This window comes from Hippoglossus hippoglossus, chromosome 17 (assembly GCF_009819705.1).
Source record: "Hippoglossus hippoglossus isolate fHipHip1 chromosome 17, fHipHip1.pri, whole genome shotgun sequence".
NCBI classification, from domain to species: domain Eukaryota; kingdom Metazoa; phylum Chordata; class Actinopteri; order Pleuronectiformes; family Pleuronectidae; genus Hippoglossus; species Hippoglossus hippoglossus.
The window spans coordinates 12,054,715-12,073,873 of NC_047167.1; the positions used below are offsets into that span (position 1 = coordinate 12,054,715).

Below are 19,159 nucleotides of genomic sequence, written 5' to 3' on the forward strand. Positions count from 1 at the left end.
TGTCATTCTTACCACTTGACCCAAATATCATTAGAGTGCATTGCACTGGTATTTCCATGGGTGTTCTTTGATTGTGGTGGGACCTTCTCATTTCACGCAGTATTTAACCTTCACTGCCTGAGCTCAGTTCATCACATATCAGAATAAACTGCTGAAGAGAAGCTGAGAGAGGATGGGAAAGCTCACTGTGTGCGTATCTGTGCTGCTGATGATGATGATGACACTCAGTGAAAGCAGTAAGTAGGACTTCAAGTAGAATATGTTTATTTTTGTCAAGATTATTTAAATTATTTAATGTGTTATTCAGCCTCTTTCTTCAATTAATTGTTTTCGATTTTCTTCTTTAAAGGGCGCATGAATGCTTGCTGCACACGGTACCATGAAACTCCGATCCATGTCCAATTTTTGCAATGCTACACAATCCAGGAGGCCACACATTTCTGCAACATCAAGGCAGTAATGTAAGAATAAAAAACATGTATGAAATAACACACATCACAATCAGGTACATGTTAACTGTCAGTTCTGTGATGTCTGAACTTCTTCTCTCGTCTTCACACAGTTTCAAGATGGTGAAAGGGAGATTTGTTTGTGCAAACCCTGACTCAGGGTGGGTGCAGCGGGCCATGGAGTCAGTGCCAGAGTACGTCAGTTCAACATATGTGATACAACACTATACAATATGATGTCAAGATTTAATAACACGTGAATCTATAACCTTTTTCTTTTCCTTTTGTTTTTTGAAATTAAAATAAACGCAGAATTGGACGGCACCTGAAGAAGTGAACTTAAAGACACAGAAGACGCACAAGATTAATTGAATGCATTATTTTAATTTCAATAAATAACATATTTTTGTATTTCTTTAAATGTATCACCGTAAAATCAATAAATTGAATATTTTTTTTAAATAATATGCAGACGATGTGTTCATCTATTTTACTACCTGGATCTGATATTAAAATGTATAAATGATTTTGTTGAAGTGAAGTAAAAGTACAGTTTTAGTTTTTAGTCTCAGGAGCAAGGACAAGAAGACAAGAAGACGTAAAGTAGACAGTATTTCAACATAGTAGGATAATTATGGACAGTACTTTGGTAAAATTACACTCAGTTGCCAGTTTATTAGGTATCTTGATAAAATAGTCTCCTAATAGATGAAGTTATAATAATAATGAATAATACTGATTGTATTGGTTGTAGTTGTTTTAAAAGAAAGAATTATATGAATAAAGCTATTGTTATTATCGATAATAAAGTGATGACTTCATAAAATTTAAATGAGTAATACTACTACTACTACTACTAGTACTACTACTACTACTACTACTACTACTACTACTACTACTACTAATAATAATAATAATAATAATAATAATACTTTCATTGAGGCTGTATTTGGTTAGTGGTTAGTTGTATTAAAACTCAATCATGTGGCCAGTCTACATGTGTTTAAATCAGTATTGATTGTAGTATTTAGTTTGAGGTACATGTACATAAAACACATGCTGAAGTGACTGCACACAGAGTAATTCGCTGTTTGAACACTAGGTGGCGGCAGCGACCAGCCAGACAGGAAGGATTCACTTCATGAATGAGGAGCCGGAAGGGCAGACGGAAGTGTTTTCACGCTCAGCGGGATGACAACTTAGACACGATTTGGTTTAAATGATTATTTGTGTAAAACAATTTCTTACAAACTCATCCTCGGTGCCGTGGCGTTAAGGTGCCGCTGTGGTCATCGTCCTCGCACTATGACAAGATGAAGCGACGCGGAGATGCTGCGGCTGCGCATCACAAGCTAACACATGCTAACGTTAGCGGCTAGCTGCGACTGTTGCTATGACAAAATGACACCGGCGAGAGAAAAGAATCCGACAGCAGGAGCAAGGTAAGATGGAGACACGTGATAGAAAGTCACAGTAAATATCTGCCATGTGAATAACATTGCACTTTAATTTGGAGCCCGGTCAATGCGGATTTAACTGTTATTGTGGTTGTGTAATAACAGTACAAGTTAAAACATTACTTTTAGGCGAATAACAACAAAATAAACTTCTCCCTTAATTTACTGTTTCACTTACATATATCATGAGTGATCTACTACTATATATCCACTGCTGCTGCATAGGCATGTCATAAAAAGCATGCACATAACACACATGTCCAAATATTCATAAAGTAAAAAGTAAACAATACTATATATGAATAGGCTGCCAATCTATCCTCTGCAGTCTCATGAATATATAATGTTGCTGTGTTTTTGTTTTAAGGTGCTACACAAGTGTAAGATGTGCACAGGGTCAGTGAGGATGGTCACAGCTGGCTGAGGTTCACCCGCCGACCCAGGAAGTACGATTCAGAAGCAGCAATCCGGAGCCATGCCAGGAGAGGGCCGGCCAGAGCGTGCAGGCGAGGCTCTGTTTGAGGACCTGGACTTCCCCTCTGACGACACTTCCCTGCTCTCTGACAGCTCCACGCCCATCGCACGGCTGCAGGCAAACATCACATGGCGGCGCCCACAGGTTAGACCAGCCAGGAGGAAATGGGAAATGCCACAGTGAATTCCATTTTGTAGGTAGAATATTTGCAGTCTTTCATGACGAGTTTCCTTTTGGCTCGTGTCCCATCTACTTGCATCACCTGTCACCTGGTTTGTTTTTTCAACCAACGACAATGGGATTATGTAAGCGTGATGACAGGTTATGGTTATGTATTTTACAAAGCAGGTCTAATAATTAAAAGATAAGTATTTTACGTCAACACACAAAACTGTGGGAGGTCTGACCTCCATGTTAACTGCCCAACAACAAATTTAATTAAGTCCCCAAAAAAAATCCCACTTTAAATTGTGCTTTTTTCACCCCCCTCAAAACCCACGTCCCAGAAAATCAATTTTTTTGGTCAAATTGTATCAATCCTCATTTATTGTCATTTCTCACTTCCAGGAGATCTGCCAGTCACCAGTTCTCTGCCCTGACAACATCAACTTGGGTCACGCTAAACAAGGCTTGTTAGGAGACTGTTGGTTCCTCTGTGCCTGCACTGTCCTGCTCAAGAACAAACATCTACTCAACAAGGTAAAGAAACAAGTGCATTAAAGTATAGATTCAAATAGCTTTTAAACAAATATGACTGTGTTAAATGTGAAGTGTTTCTATGTCCTGCACTGCTGTAGTGACTTAGTCCTCGACCCTGTGCAGGTGCTCCCCCCAGACCAGCCCCTGTGGGGTGACAGCAGGTACAGAGGCTGTTTCCAGTTTTGTTTCTGGCGGCAGGGACACTGGACAGAGGTGACCGTTGATGACCGCCTGCCCTGTATTAATTCCACTCTCTGCTTCTCAAGCTGCCACTCCCCCACTGCCTTCTGGGTAGCCTTGTTGGAGAAGGCCTATGCCAAGTAAGTAGCCTGTGGAATTTCTCTCTCTTGTCTACTATAAACTTTAATCTTGGTTATTTGACATACAGTATGTCATTGTTATTTGTAAAGTTTCCCTGGACTAACCATGTACTCCCATCAGCATGTTTAATGAAGTTTGAAAATCCCATTTACTCGCCTCTCCATCCTCTCTAGGCTTCATGGCTCGTACGAGCAACTGTGGGCTGGGCAGGTGTCGGAGGCCCTGGTGGATTTAACTGGCGGCCTAGCAGAACACTGGAGCCTGGGAGACTTGGGGTCAGAGGAGGAGCAGACATTAGGACGGGACAGTGAACAGGTCAGGAGGCGACGGCTTGACCTGAACCTTCTGTACCCTGTGAAGGATGACTGTGTGCTGAGCTGCTCCATGAACAGCAGCCCTGGAGGTCAGACAGGTTTATCTCGCAGATGAAAAGTCATCTTGTGAACCCTTTGTCACGTAACCTTTTGATCCCTTTGCCTGGTCTAGGTGCCAGTGAGCTGGGTCAGTACCATGCTCTGACTGTCATGGAGTGGGTGGATGTGAAGACGGTGTCAGGGAGCGATGTACGTCTACTCAGGATCAGAAACCCCTGGGGAAGGTGCTGCTGGGGAGGGGGCTGGATAGAGAGGTAGGCATATTCCTGGATCCACCTGTTTGTTGAATGGAATGGGTTCTGCCTTGGTGCGGAACTTCCACAAAACTTCATGGAAATCAGTTCAGCAGTTTTTGAGTAATCCTGCTAACAGACAGACAAACAAACAATGAGCAATGAAAACCTATTCTCCTTTGTGGAGGTTAATACAACCAGAGTGTGAGTCTGCAGCTGCAGGGACGTTCATACATTTGGATTCATCCCTAGTCTGCATCAGATCTATCTACAGTATGTCTCTCTCTCCGCAGTGGTGCAGGGTGGAGCTCTGTCGACCCCAATTGTGCTTCAGATCTACAAGCCAGGGTGGCTGAGGGCGAATTCTGGTTGGATGAGGCTGAATTCATGTCCCAGTTTGATGATGTCACAGTGGGGTACCCCATCAGTGAGGAAGGTCACCTAAAGAGTATCTATACAGGTAATTTGGTTAGTTCATTAAAGACAGCTTCATACTTTCAGTCTATAATTTTCCTTGGCAGCCTTTCTTTTCTCACTCTGACATCTCCCTACTCTAATAGGAAGTCTGCTGACACACAGCCATCAGCTGCCTGGTCGGTGGATAAAGGGGCACTCTGCTGGCGGTAGCCGGAACAGCAGCAGCTACGGTACCAACCCAAAGTTCTGGCTTAAAGTGAGTGAGAGGGGAGATGTTCTGGTTTCCCTGCTGCAGCATAGGAAGTGGAGAAACACAGAGAAAAATGCACAGATGCCCCTTGAGGATACCGAGAACACAAAGCACCAGCACTACCAGGCTACCGCTCTACACATGTGGAAGGTTGGTGCCATCATTCACTTGGAAACGAGTGATGCTGTTGTTGGTGTCTATTAATCTGCTCCAGTCCGTGCAGAAGTCTGCCGGGAAGCTTTTAAAAAGATCCAAGAGAAGTGATCGGCTGTTTTAGCCTCCTTACGCTGGCTTCCAGTATTTTTATTTATTTTATTTTATTTTTTATAGTCTTTTTTTCCCATTTATTTTGGAGGTAACAATTTATATGAAAGTGCCATAATGATTATGCTCTAACCTCCATCTACACTTTGATCATCAATTTTACTTTGCGCCCTCTTTACTCAAACCCCAGCAAACGTCGGTGGCAAACGTTTCTTAAAACATATTTTTATTTGATTTCCTGAATTTACTTGATTGTTGCTTTTGTGAAGCACTTAGGAGCACGTGGGTGAAACATAAAGATTATTATTGACGTTGTTGTTTGTGGCTTTGTTGTCACCAGGTGGAGAAGAAGCGTTTCAATCTGAGCCGCATGCTGAACAAACCTCCTTGTGCTTCGACTCACTGCCACGCCTACGAGCGAGAGGTGGTCCTCCACGGGCAGCTGGAGCCGGGATACTACCTGCTGATCCCCAGCACCTTCAAGCCAGGGGTCGAGGGCCGCTTTCTCATCAGGGTCTTTTCCTCCTCGTCCATATCCCTTAGGTAAGGACCAGTTAAGGGGAAGAGAAAGTAAACAAGTCCATCTTATCATAACAATTCATACTATGTTTCTCTTTTTATTTAAACGTTTGAACTTCATAGTTTTAAAAGTTTCAGCTACATTCACACATGTGCGTTAATGTTGTTTCCTACAGAGCCCAAAGTGTCACAGAGAAAAACAACTAATTTGTAAAGACAAATGACTCATTAATGCTCCCAGCTTAATAAAATGTATTCATAAATTGTTTGGCAGACTTCCAATAGAAATCACTAGTAGTAGATATATAGGGACACCTGCTGGTAAAGTTGAAAACACCTTTTTTTTCATTTTTATGAAAAAGTAAATTAAAGCTTTTCTCCTTTTGAACAGCACGTCACATTTTAAACCATTAACCCTCACAGTTTACTGAAGTTGTATTTTCCTACTGACATTTTCCGTAGTATAAAATGAAACAAATGTAGTTTGTATAATTTGTAATGTGTCCGATTTAATTATTCATATTGTGTATCAATGTTTGTGATGCCCTCAGTGCCCTGAAAGGCCCAGCACCTTCACTGCCATTAACCACTGACGTTGCGTGGGAGACCAGTTACTTCCGGGGATCGTGGATAGAGGGGAAGACGGCGGGAGGAAGTAGGAACTTCCTGTCTCACTGGCAGAACCCTTGCTTCCCCTTTACAGTGTCTGATGACCCAGCGGTGACATCAGGGGTTAATGTGAGAATTACCCTGCACCAGAGCCGCCCTGACACTGATCTGCACCCTATTGGCTTCCACATTTACAAGGTCAGTCAAATATCATTTAGAGGAGGAAGACGTCTACTTCCGTGTACTTTCCCAACAACTTAATCAGCTATAAAATCAGCTCAGATCTCTGAGATGTTTACTCTTGCTGTCAAGGTCTAAGATTGCTCAAAGGTCGATTTAAAAAACATCACATCATCACATGAAACAGTTCTTCACAGGGTTTTGAAACAATATGTAAAAGTACGGAACTTGATTTTAGTTATTTCCAGCTCTAGACAAGTAATATGCGAATATGGAAAGATATTTATGTTTCCAGATAATTCCCCATGTTCTGTGTTCTGAAATAATTCCTAAAGATAAATTGACCATACAAGCAGTGTGTTTCATGACGTTTGGAGCAAAAATATTAACCTCTGTGTGACAGTGAGGGGGCCTGATCGAGCTTTATATTCTTATATTCTTTGCACATCAAGCTCAAGCTTCCCTCTTGAATTGTACATGGACTTTTTTACAAAGTCAGGATGTCACATACATGTTAACAGTTGGAATTTAAAATATAATAATAAATGTGGTACTCAAATATAGTCAAAATAATCTACCATAAAAGGAAAAATATAAACATTTTCAGTATCTGATTTTGACTCTGCACTGTATCCAGGTCCTGGAAGGAGAATGTGCACAGGCGATCTCCAGGGACGAGGAGCCCGCCGCCAGTTGCGTCCCCCACTGTTACACGCAGGATGTCAGTCTGGCCTGCACTCTTCCTCCTGGAGATTACGCCATATTACCATCCACTTACGAGGCCGACTGCTCGGCAGACTTCACCCTCAGCCTGGCTCGCCAAATACGCAGGTGAGGTTACTGCACAGGTACTGGCAGTATCTTCAGGTTTCGTTGTTGTGTCACTGTCAGGAGTAACGATGGATGTGTGTCTCTTTCAGGAAGGTGGTGAAAAGTCAGGAGAGGCTAGGGAGAGCCATTCAAGAGGTTTGTATGTTGCATTGCTGATGATGACAAATCTAACTGACAGCAATTTTTACAACTGATCAATTCCTTAAGTCATATATGAATAAAAAATTTATTTTTCTGCTTTCAGCTTCTCAAAAATCACTTTGCCACTTTTGTGTTTCATGTTATTGTAAATTGAATATATTTGGGTTTTAACTTGTTGACAAAAGATACAATTTGAAGGTGTGACCTCTGGGGAGGCACGACTGACATTTTGATTAATTAAAGCAATTATCTACAGTGATGACATCTGTTAGTTGAAACCCTAGTGTTACAGGGATGAAGGTCACAGGGGAAACAGCTTGACAGTACAACACACTGAAAGGCGACATATCTTATATCCATATTTTTGAGGCTGTGACTGTGGTTCGAAGATGGCAGCTCTGAATAATCCCTCTGTCTTGCTTCGTTTCTCTCCCGGCGGCAGGTCTCTCACATCTCCGTGATGCAAAGCTAGTTCTCTGGGACCGTTGCTGCTCATCTGATGTCGACTCACCTCCCTGTGCCTCTTGGCGCACGATGAAAGAACCAGCTCTCCTATCAGACCTCACCATGCAGCCTCTGTGTGTGTGTTTGTGTGTGTGTGTGTGTGGCAGAGAAGGCAGGCAGATAGAAAGATTTACTGGGAATGTGTGTGTCGGGAATCGTAGAAACCCCTTTATCCTGAACCGCTGAGGCTCAGGGCTGATGGGCAGCCACACACTCATCGGCGATTAGGACATCAGAGGTTGTCGGTGGGCTGGGCTGCTAATGAAGTATGACGGGACTGGCTGGTGTAAACAAACAGCGGCCATTGAAGAGTGCCGCCACTGCTCTTGCTCATTCACTCACTGGTGCGCCCGCCGGCCCGGAACAAAGGGCCCTCTCATGAAGGTCCTCACAGAGGCACAAGGGGTGAGGGGATGGTCTCCACCAGCAGAGCCAACCAAACCACACCACACCATACCGTGCCATACCATACCAGAGCTTTTCTCCCATCCCTCACCCCCCCACCAGACAATCTGCTCCTCGTATTGACACAGGTTTATTTTGCCAATCCCTCCTCCCCAAACCTGCTCACCTTCCTAATTTAACACCTAACTCAGTCTGGAGCCAAAGTAGTCCACTTCGCTCCTGACCCCCCCGACCCTGCACCTCCCTTGTAACCCCCCTAGACTCGGTCCACAGCTCTGCTTCAGGACACAGCCGCTGTTTGAAGCGGCCGCAAGAACAGATGACAAGGGGGACGGATGGAGGGGATGAAACAAGGGGAATCGGCTCATCAGAGGAAGCCGGTTTCATATGAAGAAGCCGCCGTCGGCCCTCTTTTTTTTGTGTTTAGGCTGCGTACAGTATGTGTGGTGCTGTTTGTCCTCATACCCACGTCTGTGCAGAAGTCACAGGGTTTGTGATTATTCACTGGAGTCAACTGAGACTAACTGGTACTGTGCTATTTGTTGTTTTTTGGGGAGTTTTGCCTTTTTGAGATGCAATGAATAAAACGTCAAAACAAAAATGGTCTGTCTTTATATAGCAGCTTTTCTAGTCCTGATGATAACTCTAAGTGCTTCACAGTACAGTTTTACATTCACACATTCACACACACACACAATTCATCTATGTGCAGCACTTTATCTATGAGAAGGGGCAATTTGGGGTTCAGCATCTTGCCCAAGGGCACTTCGGCATGCGAAGAAGACTGGGATCGAGCCACTGACCTCCTTGGTAGAGGATGACCGCTCTCACCCCTGAGCCGCATCCTCTCCCAACTTGATGGTGATGACTCTTATAACTTCCTGAGCTCTGTCAGTTTCCCATGTGCATATGTTTGAATCGTGCGTGTTTGCATGTGAGACACTGGAGGAAAGTGCCCCCACCCTCCCTGAACTCCCCCACGCTCATTACCAACACATGGCGTGCGCGTTCACATGCATCGGATGTGCGCGCCGCCGTTCCTGCGGAATTCAGGAGTGCAGTGGTCGGATCCCGAGAGGCTCTCACCGCGAAAAATAATGAACAACAAATTTGACGCGTGAGTAGTGAGAACAAAGTTTGCGTGGGAGCATCGGCCAGTTCCACGGCCGCTGTCGCACATCCACCGGGGTTAGCGTGGTGCTAACGAAAGCTGCCGGTGCTGCGTGTATACGGAGAGGTGTGTCAGCTACGTTGCATGGTCCCGTGTTTGTGTTAGTACCCCCTCCCCCCTCCCCCCCTCATGAGAGCGAGCCCCCCCCCCCCCCCCCCTACACACACCCGGCTGCATTTGCAACGATATGAAGCAGCAACAGTGAGTACACGGTGGTTTTGAAGGAGGAAATGCGCTGCGTTGCTAGCTGTAGCTTAGCCCGGCGGAATGCGGACAGGCCTCGAATCCTCGGTGTGGTGGTTGTGCAGAGGCCGAGGGAAGGTGCGCGCAGGGGCGGCTCGAACTAGACTCCTGCTGAGGTTGGGACAAACAGCTGACAGCGGGTTGTGGGCTGTGATTCACGGTCTGGGTAGTTGAAGCGGAACCTAGTGTCCATTTGCAAAAACAATCCCACTTATTCCAGAAGTTAAAGCTGTATTTATTCACCAGTTTAGTTTGTTGCACAGCAGCTCTGCAGCAAATCCTGTGTTTAAGAAGATAAAGTACAGTTTTGTGTGTTTCCTTGTTGTCCCCATTTATATCACTGATTATGTCACTTATTATTAGAAATATCACAATAACAGAAATAGTTAAAACTACAAATATGAATATATCTTCAAATTAAAGATATAATCTATTGCAGGACTGTTGTCTCACACTGCAGTGGTTGTAGCAAGGTTTAACTTCCTTAATATGAACTCAGTCGACGCGTGGCACAAACACTGTCTTGTTTTTCCTGTGTTTCCATGAAATCCAGTCTAAAAGACGATGACAGCGGAGACCACGACCAGGACCAAGGCTCACCGAAAGACAGTGAGAAGGAAAAATCTGAAGACGAGGAACAGAACTCCAGGAGAAAGGTGAGCTTGTTTTATCTGTTTGTTTGTTTTAATTTCTAATATAAGAACAGACGCAAATCAAAGCCCACACAGTCTGTTAAGGAACTCCGATTTGTGAGCAGCCTCAACATTAATGACTTGGTCTCCTTTTTTTCTCGTCTGCAGATGGCGGTGCCAGGGGCGGGAGAGCACCCTCTTCAATTCAACTACAGCTTCTGGTACTCCAGACGAACCCCCGGGAGACCAGCCAGCACTCAGAGCTACGAACAGAACATCAAACAGATCGGCACCTTCGCCTCGGTATGTCGCTCCTCCTGACCTCTGCAGAGAGCCTACAGCAGATGGGGGAGAAGACCCTCTTGTCTTCCATTTATAACCTTAACCAGACCGAGTCCTATCCTCAAAATCCCAGATTATACTGACTTATTATCCCCGCATTATCGATGTAAACATTTCTTTTGCTTTCGTAGGTGGAGCAGTTCTGGCGTTTCTATAGTCACATGATCCGGCCTGGTGATCTGACGGGCCACAGTGACTTCCACCTCTTCAAAGACGGTATTAAACCCATGTGGGAGGTGCGTACACATTTATTTATATCTTGTATGCCAAATAATGTTTTATAAACTATCTCTTAAACCATGCATATGTTGTGCGTAGGATGACGCCAATAAGATGGGTGGAAAGTGGATCATCCGTCTGAGGAAAGGTTTAGCATCTCGGTGCTGGGAGAACCTGATCCTGGCTATACTGGGGGAGCAGTTCATGGTGGGAGAGGAAATCTGTGGGGCTGTGGTGTCAGTACGCTTCCAGGTAAACCAACCCCCCCACTAACAGACACCGTTTCATGTAACCCTGCTCTGCCCACTCCCACATTCTCAGACATGGCTTCTGTGCACGCTTTTCTCCCTCAGGAGGACATCATTTCCATCTGGAACAAAACGGCCAGTGACCAGGCGACCACGGCTCGCATCAGAGACACCCTGCGTCGAGTCCTCAACCTGCCGCCCAACACCATCATGGAGTACAAGACACACACAGACAGCATTAAGTATGTATGTCTCCGCTTTTATACTATTACCTCTCCCTCCTCTCTCTCTCATAAATACACATATGCATGCTCACTAATGTAACAATATCTCTCATGACACCTAATAACGTATCAGTGTTGCTTCTAAGAATTATATTAAACAATGCTAATGTTTCTCTCAACTTTAACTGATCAGATGTGGTTTTGATAACTGATAAACCAATTCACTTTTTTATTAGCAGAAACTTTGTTTTCCAGAATCTTGAGCTCAAGTCTTAATATTCACTGCTTCTCTGTTTTATAAGATTTAATGGGTTTTGACTGTTGGTTGTAAAATAACAAAGCAAAGAAAAAACAGCATTTTGAGATGTTATTTTAAGCTTAAGAGCTTTTTCTCTTAATTTTTATCAATGAAAACCACATTAACAATATTCAATGCTGTTGAAGTAACAAGCAAAACCAATTTCCCAATGTTTTTCATTGTCAGTTGTTGGCGTAAATCATGAGAAAGAACCCTGTGTCCAACTCCATTGAGTTCTCTGTGCTTTTGCAGTGAATTGATGCATCTCTTGTCATTGAAAAGGCATTACACATTTGAACTGTTTATTATGAATGATGACGTACTGCCTCCTCCTTGGCAGAGCATGGGAAGACTTCCATGGACTGGTGACTGCTAGCGGCGGACATTAGGCCCTCACACAGAAAACCTCTCAGAGGGTGAGAACTGTTGCTGCAGGAATTTAAGAGTGAAAGAAATCGTTTTTCTCTGATGTGCTTTGTCTCATGTGGATATTGTTTATCTGTTTGTGGTGTGTAGGTGTGAGGATATGTAATGAGTCGGGGGGAATGACGAGTCCGGGGAAGGATACCTCTGCGTGGATTGGCACTGTGTCTGAAGACAGAGCAAAAGTCAGGGGCGAGAGGACCATCCCCTCATTGTGTCCAATTGGAAACGATCAGAAAAAGGATTTCAAGCGGACGGCGAACAGAAGAAGTCGAAGGGAGAAATTTGCATTATTTTTAATCAACCAGAGGAGAACAAAGCCTCCGTTTTTTTATGTTTTGTAATGCAAGTTGCAACATCTGTTAACCTGCCACCAGAGGGGGCATGTGACTGGTGTTTGGTCATTAGCTGATAACAAAGTGTACTTGACAAAATACAACAGAACCGACAAACGAAACCAACACGATATGTGCTAGATCAGATTTTTATTGCTTACATCAAGTCACACTTCCTGCTGTTAAAGTAAGTCTGTGTTAATCTGTTTTATTGGGACTCAAACAGGGTTGCAGGTTATTTTATTACTGTGCTGTATTTTAACTACAAGTACTCCGGTCATTTTGAACTTGAAATGATTTGCTGATTATTACTATTATTGTGTATGATATATTGTAAATATAGTCCACTTCAAAGATCACTTAACTGAATCTGCCATGATTCTCCATCTTTGACCTGGGAGTTGAATCCCAAAGGATGAGGACCATCCTGTGTTGGGCAGAAGGTTGCGTAAGCGGCATCTTTAAAAATGGACTGCCAAGCTGCCTCGATCACTGTGCCTGGCCTCGAGCCCAACCCGATCCAGGTCCCCCTCCTGTACGTTTCGTCTTAACCCTGCCTCCAAATAATCCAAGGGTCGGGCTCTGCTTTATTGTCCTCATCAAAGGCCCTTATTGTTTTTGTTTTTTCAGCAAAAGAGAGGAAACTGAGGTCGGGGGTCTGTTACATTTGATTCTTCGGGAGCATTTTCAACACTGAACCACCTTCAGAGAGCGCCTGTAGTCTGTTGAAAAACTGTAATGCTGCCCATGTGTGGTAGCGTGATGATGGGTGCAGGTGTGTGTGTGCGTGTGTGTCAAAAGTGAAGAAACAAATGTTGGATGTACACCTGATGGTTTATAGCAATAAATGTCAAATATGCATCTGCTGCTAAAGCTGGTTCACTGTCACCCGTCTTTCATAAATGGAGCCTGACACTGATTTGAAGTTTGTTAAAAAAGGTTCTGCTTCGTAGTTTATTACCACAGGACCTTCGGTTCTCATGCTGCACTCTCTTGTGCCATAAAGTGTTTAAACTGCTGATGAGCCTCTAGTTAAACGGCCACTTGCGGCGTCTTCATTTCGAATGATTGGTCCTTATTCGCCCATCAGCTCATCTCAAAGAACATGTGATTCTGTGGAGAAATAACATAAATTATAAAGTTGGGAGTAATTATGGGTATAGTACTAAGACAAGGTTGAGGATTTCAAATTCTGCCACTTAATGAAAAATAACATTTCAGAGGGAAATGTATTTTATATTCTCTACATTTATTTGACAATAGCTGCTCATTAATTTATATACATTTTGAATACTGTAATTATCTAAATATGATGCAATTGATTAACATGCATTACTGATTAAACTTCACAACTATACATAAGTACTTTAGTTCCACCTAAAGTTGAACACAATTTTGTGGTGATGGTACTGTTACAAACATTTTTTTTTTTTAAATATCTAAACAGATTTTAGTGATATGTTCACATTGTGGTATTAGACCTTTACTAAGGTAAAAACTTTTAACACTTTCTATATCAATGGATTTCATTTTCTTTAAATAGAAACACAACTTATCTTTCTACAAGAACGACAGGAGACAACATAGATGCTCACCAACAGGAAGGTGGTCGCCAGCAGCAGCAGTTTGATGTGCGACTCCAAACTCAGTGGCACTGGAAGAATGAAATAGATATAGAAATGTCACAATTATTAAATGGGAATTTGAATATGGTGTAAGAGGCAAAAATATGGAGGCTCTGAAGTGCAAAACACAAAAGGTGAAGGCAGATATCGGCTGTTTGGATGGACGTACTGTCCATGTGTCCTGTGTTTATTTTTTTGCAATTTGCCACTGTCTTTTATTTACGGGTGTGTTTTGTTTGCTGTTGTGAATTGCATTTCTGGCGTGCTGTAGAAAAGGGTATTGACAGGGAAGAAAAGAAAAGCAGGTGATGCCGATAAATTTAAAATCTGATGAAGCCTCTCGTGCTCTAGAGTTTACGTTCAGTGTAGGAGAGTCGTCTTTGTTTTGTGTCGCTGGGGAGAAAGACTTGAGAAAGAATAAAGTTTTTGTTTTGGCTTCCACAGGAAAACATGACAAAAAGAAAATGATAATAAAATGTTAGAACTCACCCTCCAACCCAAAATATTCATGGTCCATGTTGCGTTCATCATTGAAGCCGGGCCATCTCTTCCATATTGTGCCAATTTTCTCACCAATGTTTGAAACAATCTAAAAGCCATAAAATGCTGAATGTGAGAAAATCATTCATAATGTTTCTATTTTGGGTTACTTGAATGTAAATACCTGAAACTGCTGGTTGGAGAAACAGCGACACGGGCAGCAGGGGCCCTGGATCCTGATGGGGGACGCTCCCTCTGAGTCACACACCTCCAGGAGAGGGGTGAACATGCTCCACCTGGAAGAGCAGTCGGCCAACGCACAGCAACTTAACACACTCCCTGGCATAATCATGCAATAAGGAACCTGGCAGATGCACTGGCCAGTACTTCACACAGAGGCGCAGCCCAGCCTTGCTGCTTGGTTGATCACATTTTCAGCTGTCATGATTCTGCAGCACCAAAACCTTTGTTTGCTCGGTGTCGGAAGAGTTCACATCGGGGCATGCTTTATTCGAGTGCAACTGAGGGAATATTTATACCAAGTAGATCTCTGGTCACTGAAACCTTTGCCAGGTCAGTCTTAATTGGACACAACTTTCCCGAGTGTTGCTTCTGGAAAACTCTAAATTCGACACACAGGCACCCCGGCTAACCCTGGAGTCAGACTCGGGCCACATGAAGAAGGAAGTATTTTGGTTTGGCTGCAGGAGACAGGGGGAATACATTCCCATTAAGGAGGATGCTGCATTCCTTCCTCGCCAGTCCAGCGCAGCTCTGTTGCTGTGTCTCCATGCAGACAGCTGTTCTGTGCATTAACTCTCCCTGGTTTAGAATGCACTACACGCCCGGCTGTTTGGAACAGTAAAGGCTCCCAATTGCTATTTACAGACGGGTCTGGGCAGCCATGGTGGTTCAGGGTGGCCCGAGGCTGAGAGCAACATGGAAAATGTCTCGCGTTACAATTGTTTAGTCAGAGAATGTGAAGTATTAAGACGGCTGGTTCAATACTCTGATGGCAGGAGGTGTGGAAGGGGTTAAAGGGTTGATTCAGCAAAAGGACAAAAGACATTAAAACATTTTGAACAGCGTCCAGCAGGGTGTCCTTTAAAACTGGATGAAACACAGAGGATGCTGTCACCGACTTTCTATTGCAAAGTCTGAATTGCTTTGAATGGTGGGAATATGTGTGAACAAAATCAAACTTCACTACCAACATGTTTGGATCATACAGTCTGTGGTTTGAATGGAATCTCAGACAAACATCCCAAAGCCTGTTGAATAAACTTGCTGTATAACTAGATAACATTAAGGGGTAACTAAGTTAGGATATTCCTTAAAATGTTTTAAAATCAATTATCTTTATCACTAGTACATGATTCTATTCTGTGTGACTAGACCCTGTATGAAGTCTTGTTATTACTGATATTTTGCAGTTTTTTTAAAATTATTATTATTATTATTATTATTATTATTATTAAGATTGAAAAAGTGTGTTGTACTTTCATTTTAAAGTCCAACTCCAGTGGTAGAAGAAATACACACACTTTAAAAGGAAGATTATTAATATTGCAGATTAAAAACACATAGGTACTCATCCTGAATCTCTTTAAGCCCCCCCCCTCTGGAGAGTTTTTATTTTAACATGTCAGCCTTTGTGCTTTTTATATGATTAAAGGCATATTTAGAGAAATAAATAAGCAGTCAGCACCATGGCTGAATATTTCCACCTCAACACTGCAGTAAACAAATGCTAGCATTAAAAAAATAAATTCTGACAGCAGTGTTTGTGATACACAAACATAACAAACCATTCCTGTAAACTTATGGGTGGAGCTCAGTAAGTTTAAAAGGCTCCTCAACTGCAGGTGGCGCTGTGGGGGTGGGGAGACAGAGAGCAGGGGCAGGGTCAAAATTAGCATATTCACAGTTGGCAATCACGAAATGAGGAGGGAAGGTGTAGAGTTATATATAGGTCATTTTAAGGTCATGAGAAGATTATGTTTTGAATATGTAATTTTTGAGGAACAAAGAAGAGTTTTAGTGGTTTAATAAGCTGCTGTATTGGGACTTTAAGTAAAAGTACAGAAGCATTAGCAGCAAAATGCATGTTCAGTATCAATAGTAAAAATACTCATGTAGGATAATTTCTTTTAGAATTATGTTTTTTATGTAATGAAATTAATGAATTCCAATGACAATGTACCAGATTTGATAAACTATCATGTGCTTAATCTGTAAATTCAGAAAAATTATTATAGATGTTAATGGGTTACAGTATTTCCCTCTGAGGCTTGGTGGAGAAGAAGTAGGAGAAAATATACTCAAAGTCCAAGCACCTCCACACCACAGTTAAAGGTTCAGTGTGTACAATTTAGTGACATCTAGTGGTGAAGTTTCAGGTTGCAGCTGAATACCCCTCACCCCCTGCCTCCCCTTCCAAACATAACATGAAAGAGAACCTGTAGCAGCCTTCAGTTGACATAAAAACAAAAAAAGGTGTTTACTGTAGTTTGTCCAGTCTGGAATACTGTAAAAAACATGGGTCCTCTCTCCGTAGAGAGGACCCACTCCCGATGTAAATATAAAGTATCTAAATATAAGTGTACAATTAAGATGAAACACACTAGTGAAAACATCACTAGGACTGATTTATATTCAATTTCTGCCGTTTCACCTAAATCTTACACACTGAACCTTTAATTACAGTACCTACCTCTGGCAGACGGTGCCAATAAGATGTTTTTGAGGCGTGTAGACCCTCATCTCCATCAGGCAGCAGCCGAGGCAGCAGGCGTCTGCCCTGAGCGGCCTTTCAAAATAAAAGAGCTGGCAGCCCTGACAGTCGAAGACCTTCAGTGTACAGGCCCGAGCTGGACCACAACACTGGAGACACACACAGGAGCTCTCTGACAGGAGGGAGACATTAAGTAGAGAGTGAGAATACACTGAATAACATCATCAGACAAGATCAATGTTCTCAGTTAAGACACAGGGAGCTGAACATTCACCTTCCACAGCCACAAATAACTGTGACCTGCTGCCGTGTGTGGTGATGCTGTAGATCCTCCGGGGAACACACTGTGGACCTGCAACAACAACGCTTTGCTCACACCAGGTGGAGAAGTATCTGCACTGCAATTATCCTTTCTACACACAGACACACACATATACACCTGTGTTTTCTTACCTTGTAACTCAGGCCGAGCACTGACATGAATCTGACTCACAGTTTCCAGCACAGACATGAAGTCCGATCCTGCCGCACCACCGGGGCTCCGCTCCTCCATCCCGAGCGTGTTCATTCCCTCAGGCGGCTGCGTGGAGCCGTTCTCCATCTTCCAGTCAGGGACCCTTTTGTGGGGTTTGGGTCCAGGCGAGTGAGTCTGGCACTCGCAGCGGTTCTGGAAAGCCCTGAAGATCATCTGGATGTGCTTTTCTCGTTCCAGTCGACCAAGAGGAAGAGGCTGGCTGGTCACAGCTGACATGGTACGAAACTGAAAATATACAGTTATTTTAAAAAGGATAATGAGTCAACTCAGTGTTCAGCTCTATCTGAGTTAGTCATGGAGTTGTACTTTTCAGTGTGACAGATGTGTATGAAATGTCACTTGTTTGGAGTTAGAGAATACAATAAGGGAAGATATTTGAGGCAACGAAGAAGTAATTACATTTTTTCCATGGGGTCGAGTAGCCTCCATTTCAGCAACATCTTTTTTTTTGGGACTTGTCGGACTAAATAAATGATTCCCAAATTTTTTTATGTGTGACTCTTAAATACAAAGTATATCACTTAAGACAAAAGGAAAATGACTTTCTTTTGAAAATGGAAGTATGGGAATCTAGGCTGAGAACCACAGATAGTTAATAAAAACCATTCAACACACTAATTTGAGTTTAAATAGCATAAACAGCTATTGTTGTGAATATCCTTCTAATTCAAAGTTCTTTTTTCCATGAAAGTAAGTCTAGCTTTTTTTTTAATTGATCTATAAATCTCACATTTATAAAGGATGAAGATAAAACTAAGCAGCTTTTCTTCGACCACACAGACGGTTCCCTGGCAGCAGCAATATAAACAATGTCCTCACAAGAAAGAGTGATTTCACCATCGCAGCCAACCTGAGCTTCTTCTACATTCACATCACACTCTCACAGTCCTGTCGCCCAGTTTGGTCTCATCCTCCAACATTGTATATTCCACCACAACGCCACAATGATGAGGTCGGCATTTTCCTACGGCACATATCCTCATTTTATGTGACATAACGGAGCGTGAAGACAGGAAACAGCACACATGGAATTTAAATCTTTAGCTTACCATCAGTGTTCAGCCTCCAGACTCTGATCATGTCGCGGCGAGAGGAAAGAGACGAGGCCGACGCTCACGGGTCCTCAGGATCAGGAGGAGTTGAGCGACACCCTCTCCACCACCTCTGTGTGTTTATTTTGTGTGAATATTCACATAGTAATGTTTGTTTGGTGTGTGTTTGTGTCTGGAGATGTCACTCCCACTCTTGTTCCCCACAGCTCTCAGTCTTACCCCCCCCCCCCCCCCCCCCCCCCACCCCCCCACACCGCCCCCCAACTCTGTTTCCATCCCAACTAGCCGGATCTGCCTTTTGTTGGGTTAGAAAGGCATCACTCAGCCATGTAATTGAAATCCTGCTTCTGGAGGTGGGTGGTGGTGGTGGGGTGGGGGGGGCTGCACAATGGGTCTGTGTTTTTTCGTGGGGGTGTTAGCGCTCTCGAAATGTGCCTTCATAGAGGTGTCAAACATGGGACTGACAAATT

At 43.2% G+C, this 19,159-nt stretch overlaps 3 protein-coding genes across 10 annotated transcripts; 2 read left to right on the top strand and 1 right to left on the bottom strand.

The window, feature by feature from the left end:
* Nucleotides 1-1,586: 1,586 nt before the first annotated feature.
* On the top strand, nt 1,587-8,723 carry capn10 (calpain 10). 6 transcript variants are annotated; one of them, XM_034613300.1, is made up of 14 exons: nt 1,587-1,891; nt 1,924-1,937; nt 2,274-2,525; nt 2,949-3,080; nt 3,204-3,400; nt 3,575-3,804; nt 3,888-4,029; nt 4,302-4,468; nt 4,569-4,825; nt 5,280-5,482; nt 6,010-6,265; nt 6,885-7,078; nt 7,168-7,213; nt 7,662-8,723. In XM_034613300.1, exons 3-14 carry the CDS (start codon nt 2,382-2,384, stop codon nt 7,689-7,691), a joined length of 1,998 nt encoding a protein of 665 aa, XP_034469191.1. In that variant the 5' UTR covers nt 1,587-1,891; nt 1,924-1,937; nt 2,274-2,381; the 3' UTR covers nt 7,692-8,723. The 6 variants fall into 6 exon arrangements, with proteins under 6 accessions (XP_034469191.1, XP_034469192.1, XP_034469196.1 ...); XM_034613301.1 differs by having other exon boundaries at nt 1,924-1,936; nt 2,266-2,525; XM_034613305.1 differs by lacking the exon at nt 1,924-1,937 and having other exon boundaries at nt 3,204-3,241; nt 3,347-3,400.
* A 380-nt stretch (nt 8,724-9,103) lies between these two features.
* Nucleotides 9,104-13,192, top strand: eif4e2 (eukaryotic translation initiation factor 4E family member 2). 3 transcript variants are annotated; one of them, XM_034613310.1, is made up of 8 exons: nt 9,104-9,245; nt 10,096-10,198; nt 10,343-10,477; nt 10,648-10,752; nt 10,835-10,987; nt 11,089-11,229; nt 11,846-11,921; nt 12,022-13,192. In XM_034613310.1, exons 1-7 carry the CDS (start codon nt 9,142-9,144, stop codon nt 11,879-11,881), a joined length of 777 nt encoding a protein of 258 aa, XP_034469201.1. In that variant the 5' UTR covers nt 9,104-9,141; the 3' UTR covers nt 11,882-11,921; nt 12,022-13,192. The 3 variants fall into 3 exon arrangements, with proteins under 3 accessions (XP_034469201.1, XP_034469200.1, XP_034469202.1); XM_034613309.1 differs by having other exon boundaries at nt 11,089-11,225; nt 12,022-13,141; XM_034613311.1 differs by lacking the exon at nt 9,104-9,245 and adding an exon at nt 9,465-9,500 and having other exon boundaries at nt 11,089-11,225; nt 12,022-13,141.
* On the bottom strand, nt 12,892-18,922 carry LOC117778065 (phospholipid scramblase family member 5). Its single transcript, XM_034613308.1, has 8 exons — nt 18,687-18,922; nt 17,556-17,862; nt 17,377-17,454; nt 17,082-17,274; nt 14,553-14,664; nt 14,378-14,477; nt 13,859-13,917; nt 12,892-13,376 (listed from the first exon to the last, which is right to left on the bottom strand). The coding sequence occupies exons 1-8, from the start codon at nt 18,687-18,689 to the stop codon at nt 13,350-13,352; spliced, it is 879 nt and encodes a 292-aa protein (XP_034469199.1). The 5' UTR covers nt 18,690-18,922; the 3' UTR covers nt 12,892-13,349.
* Between the last annotated feature and the right edge of the window lie 237 nt (nt 18,923-19,159).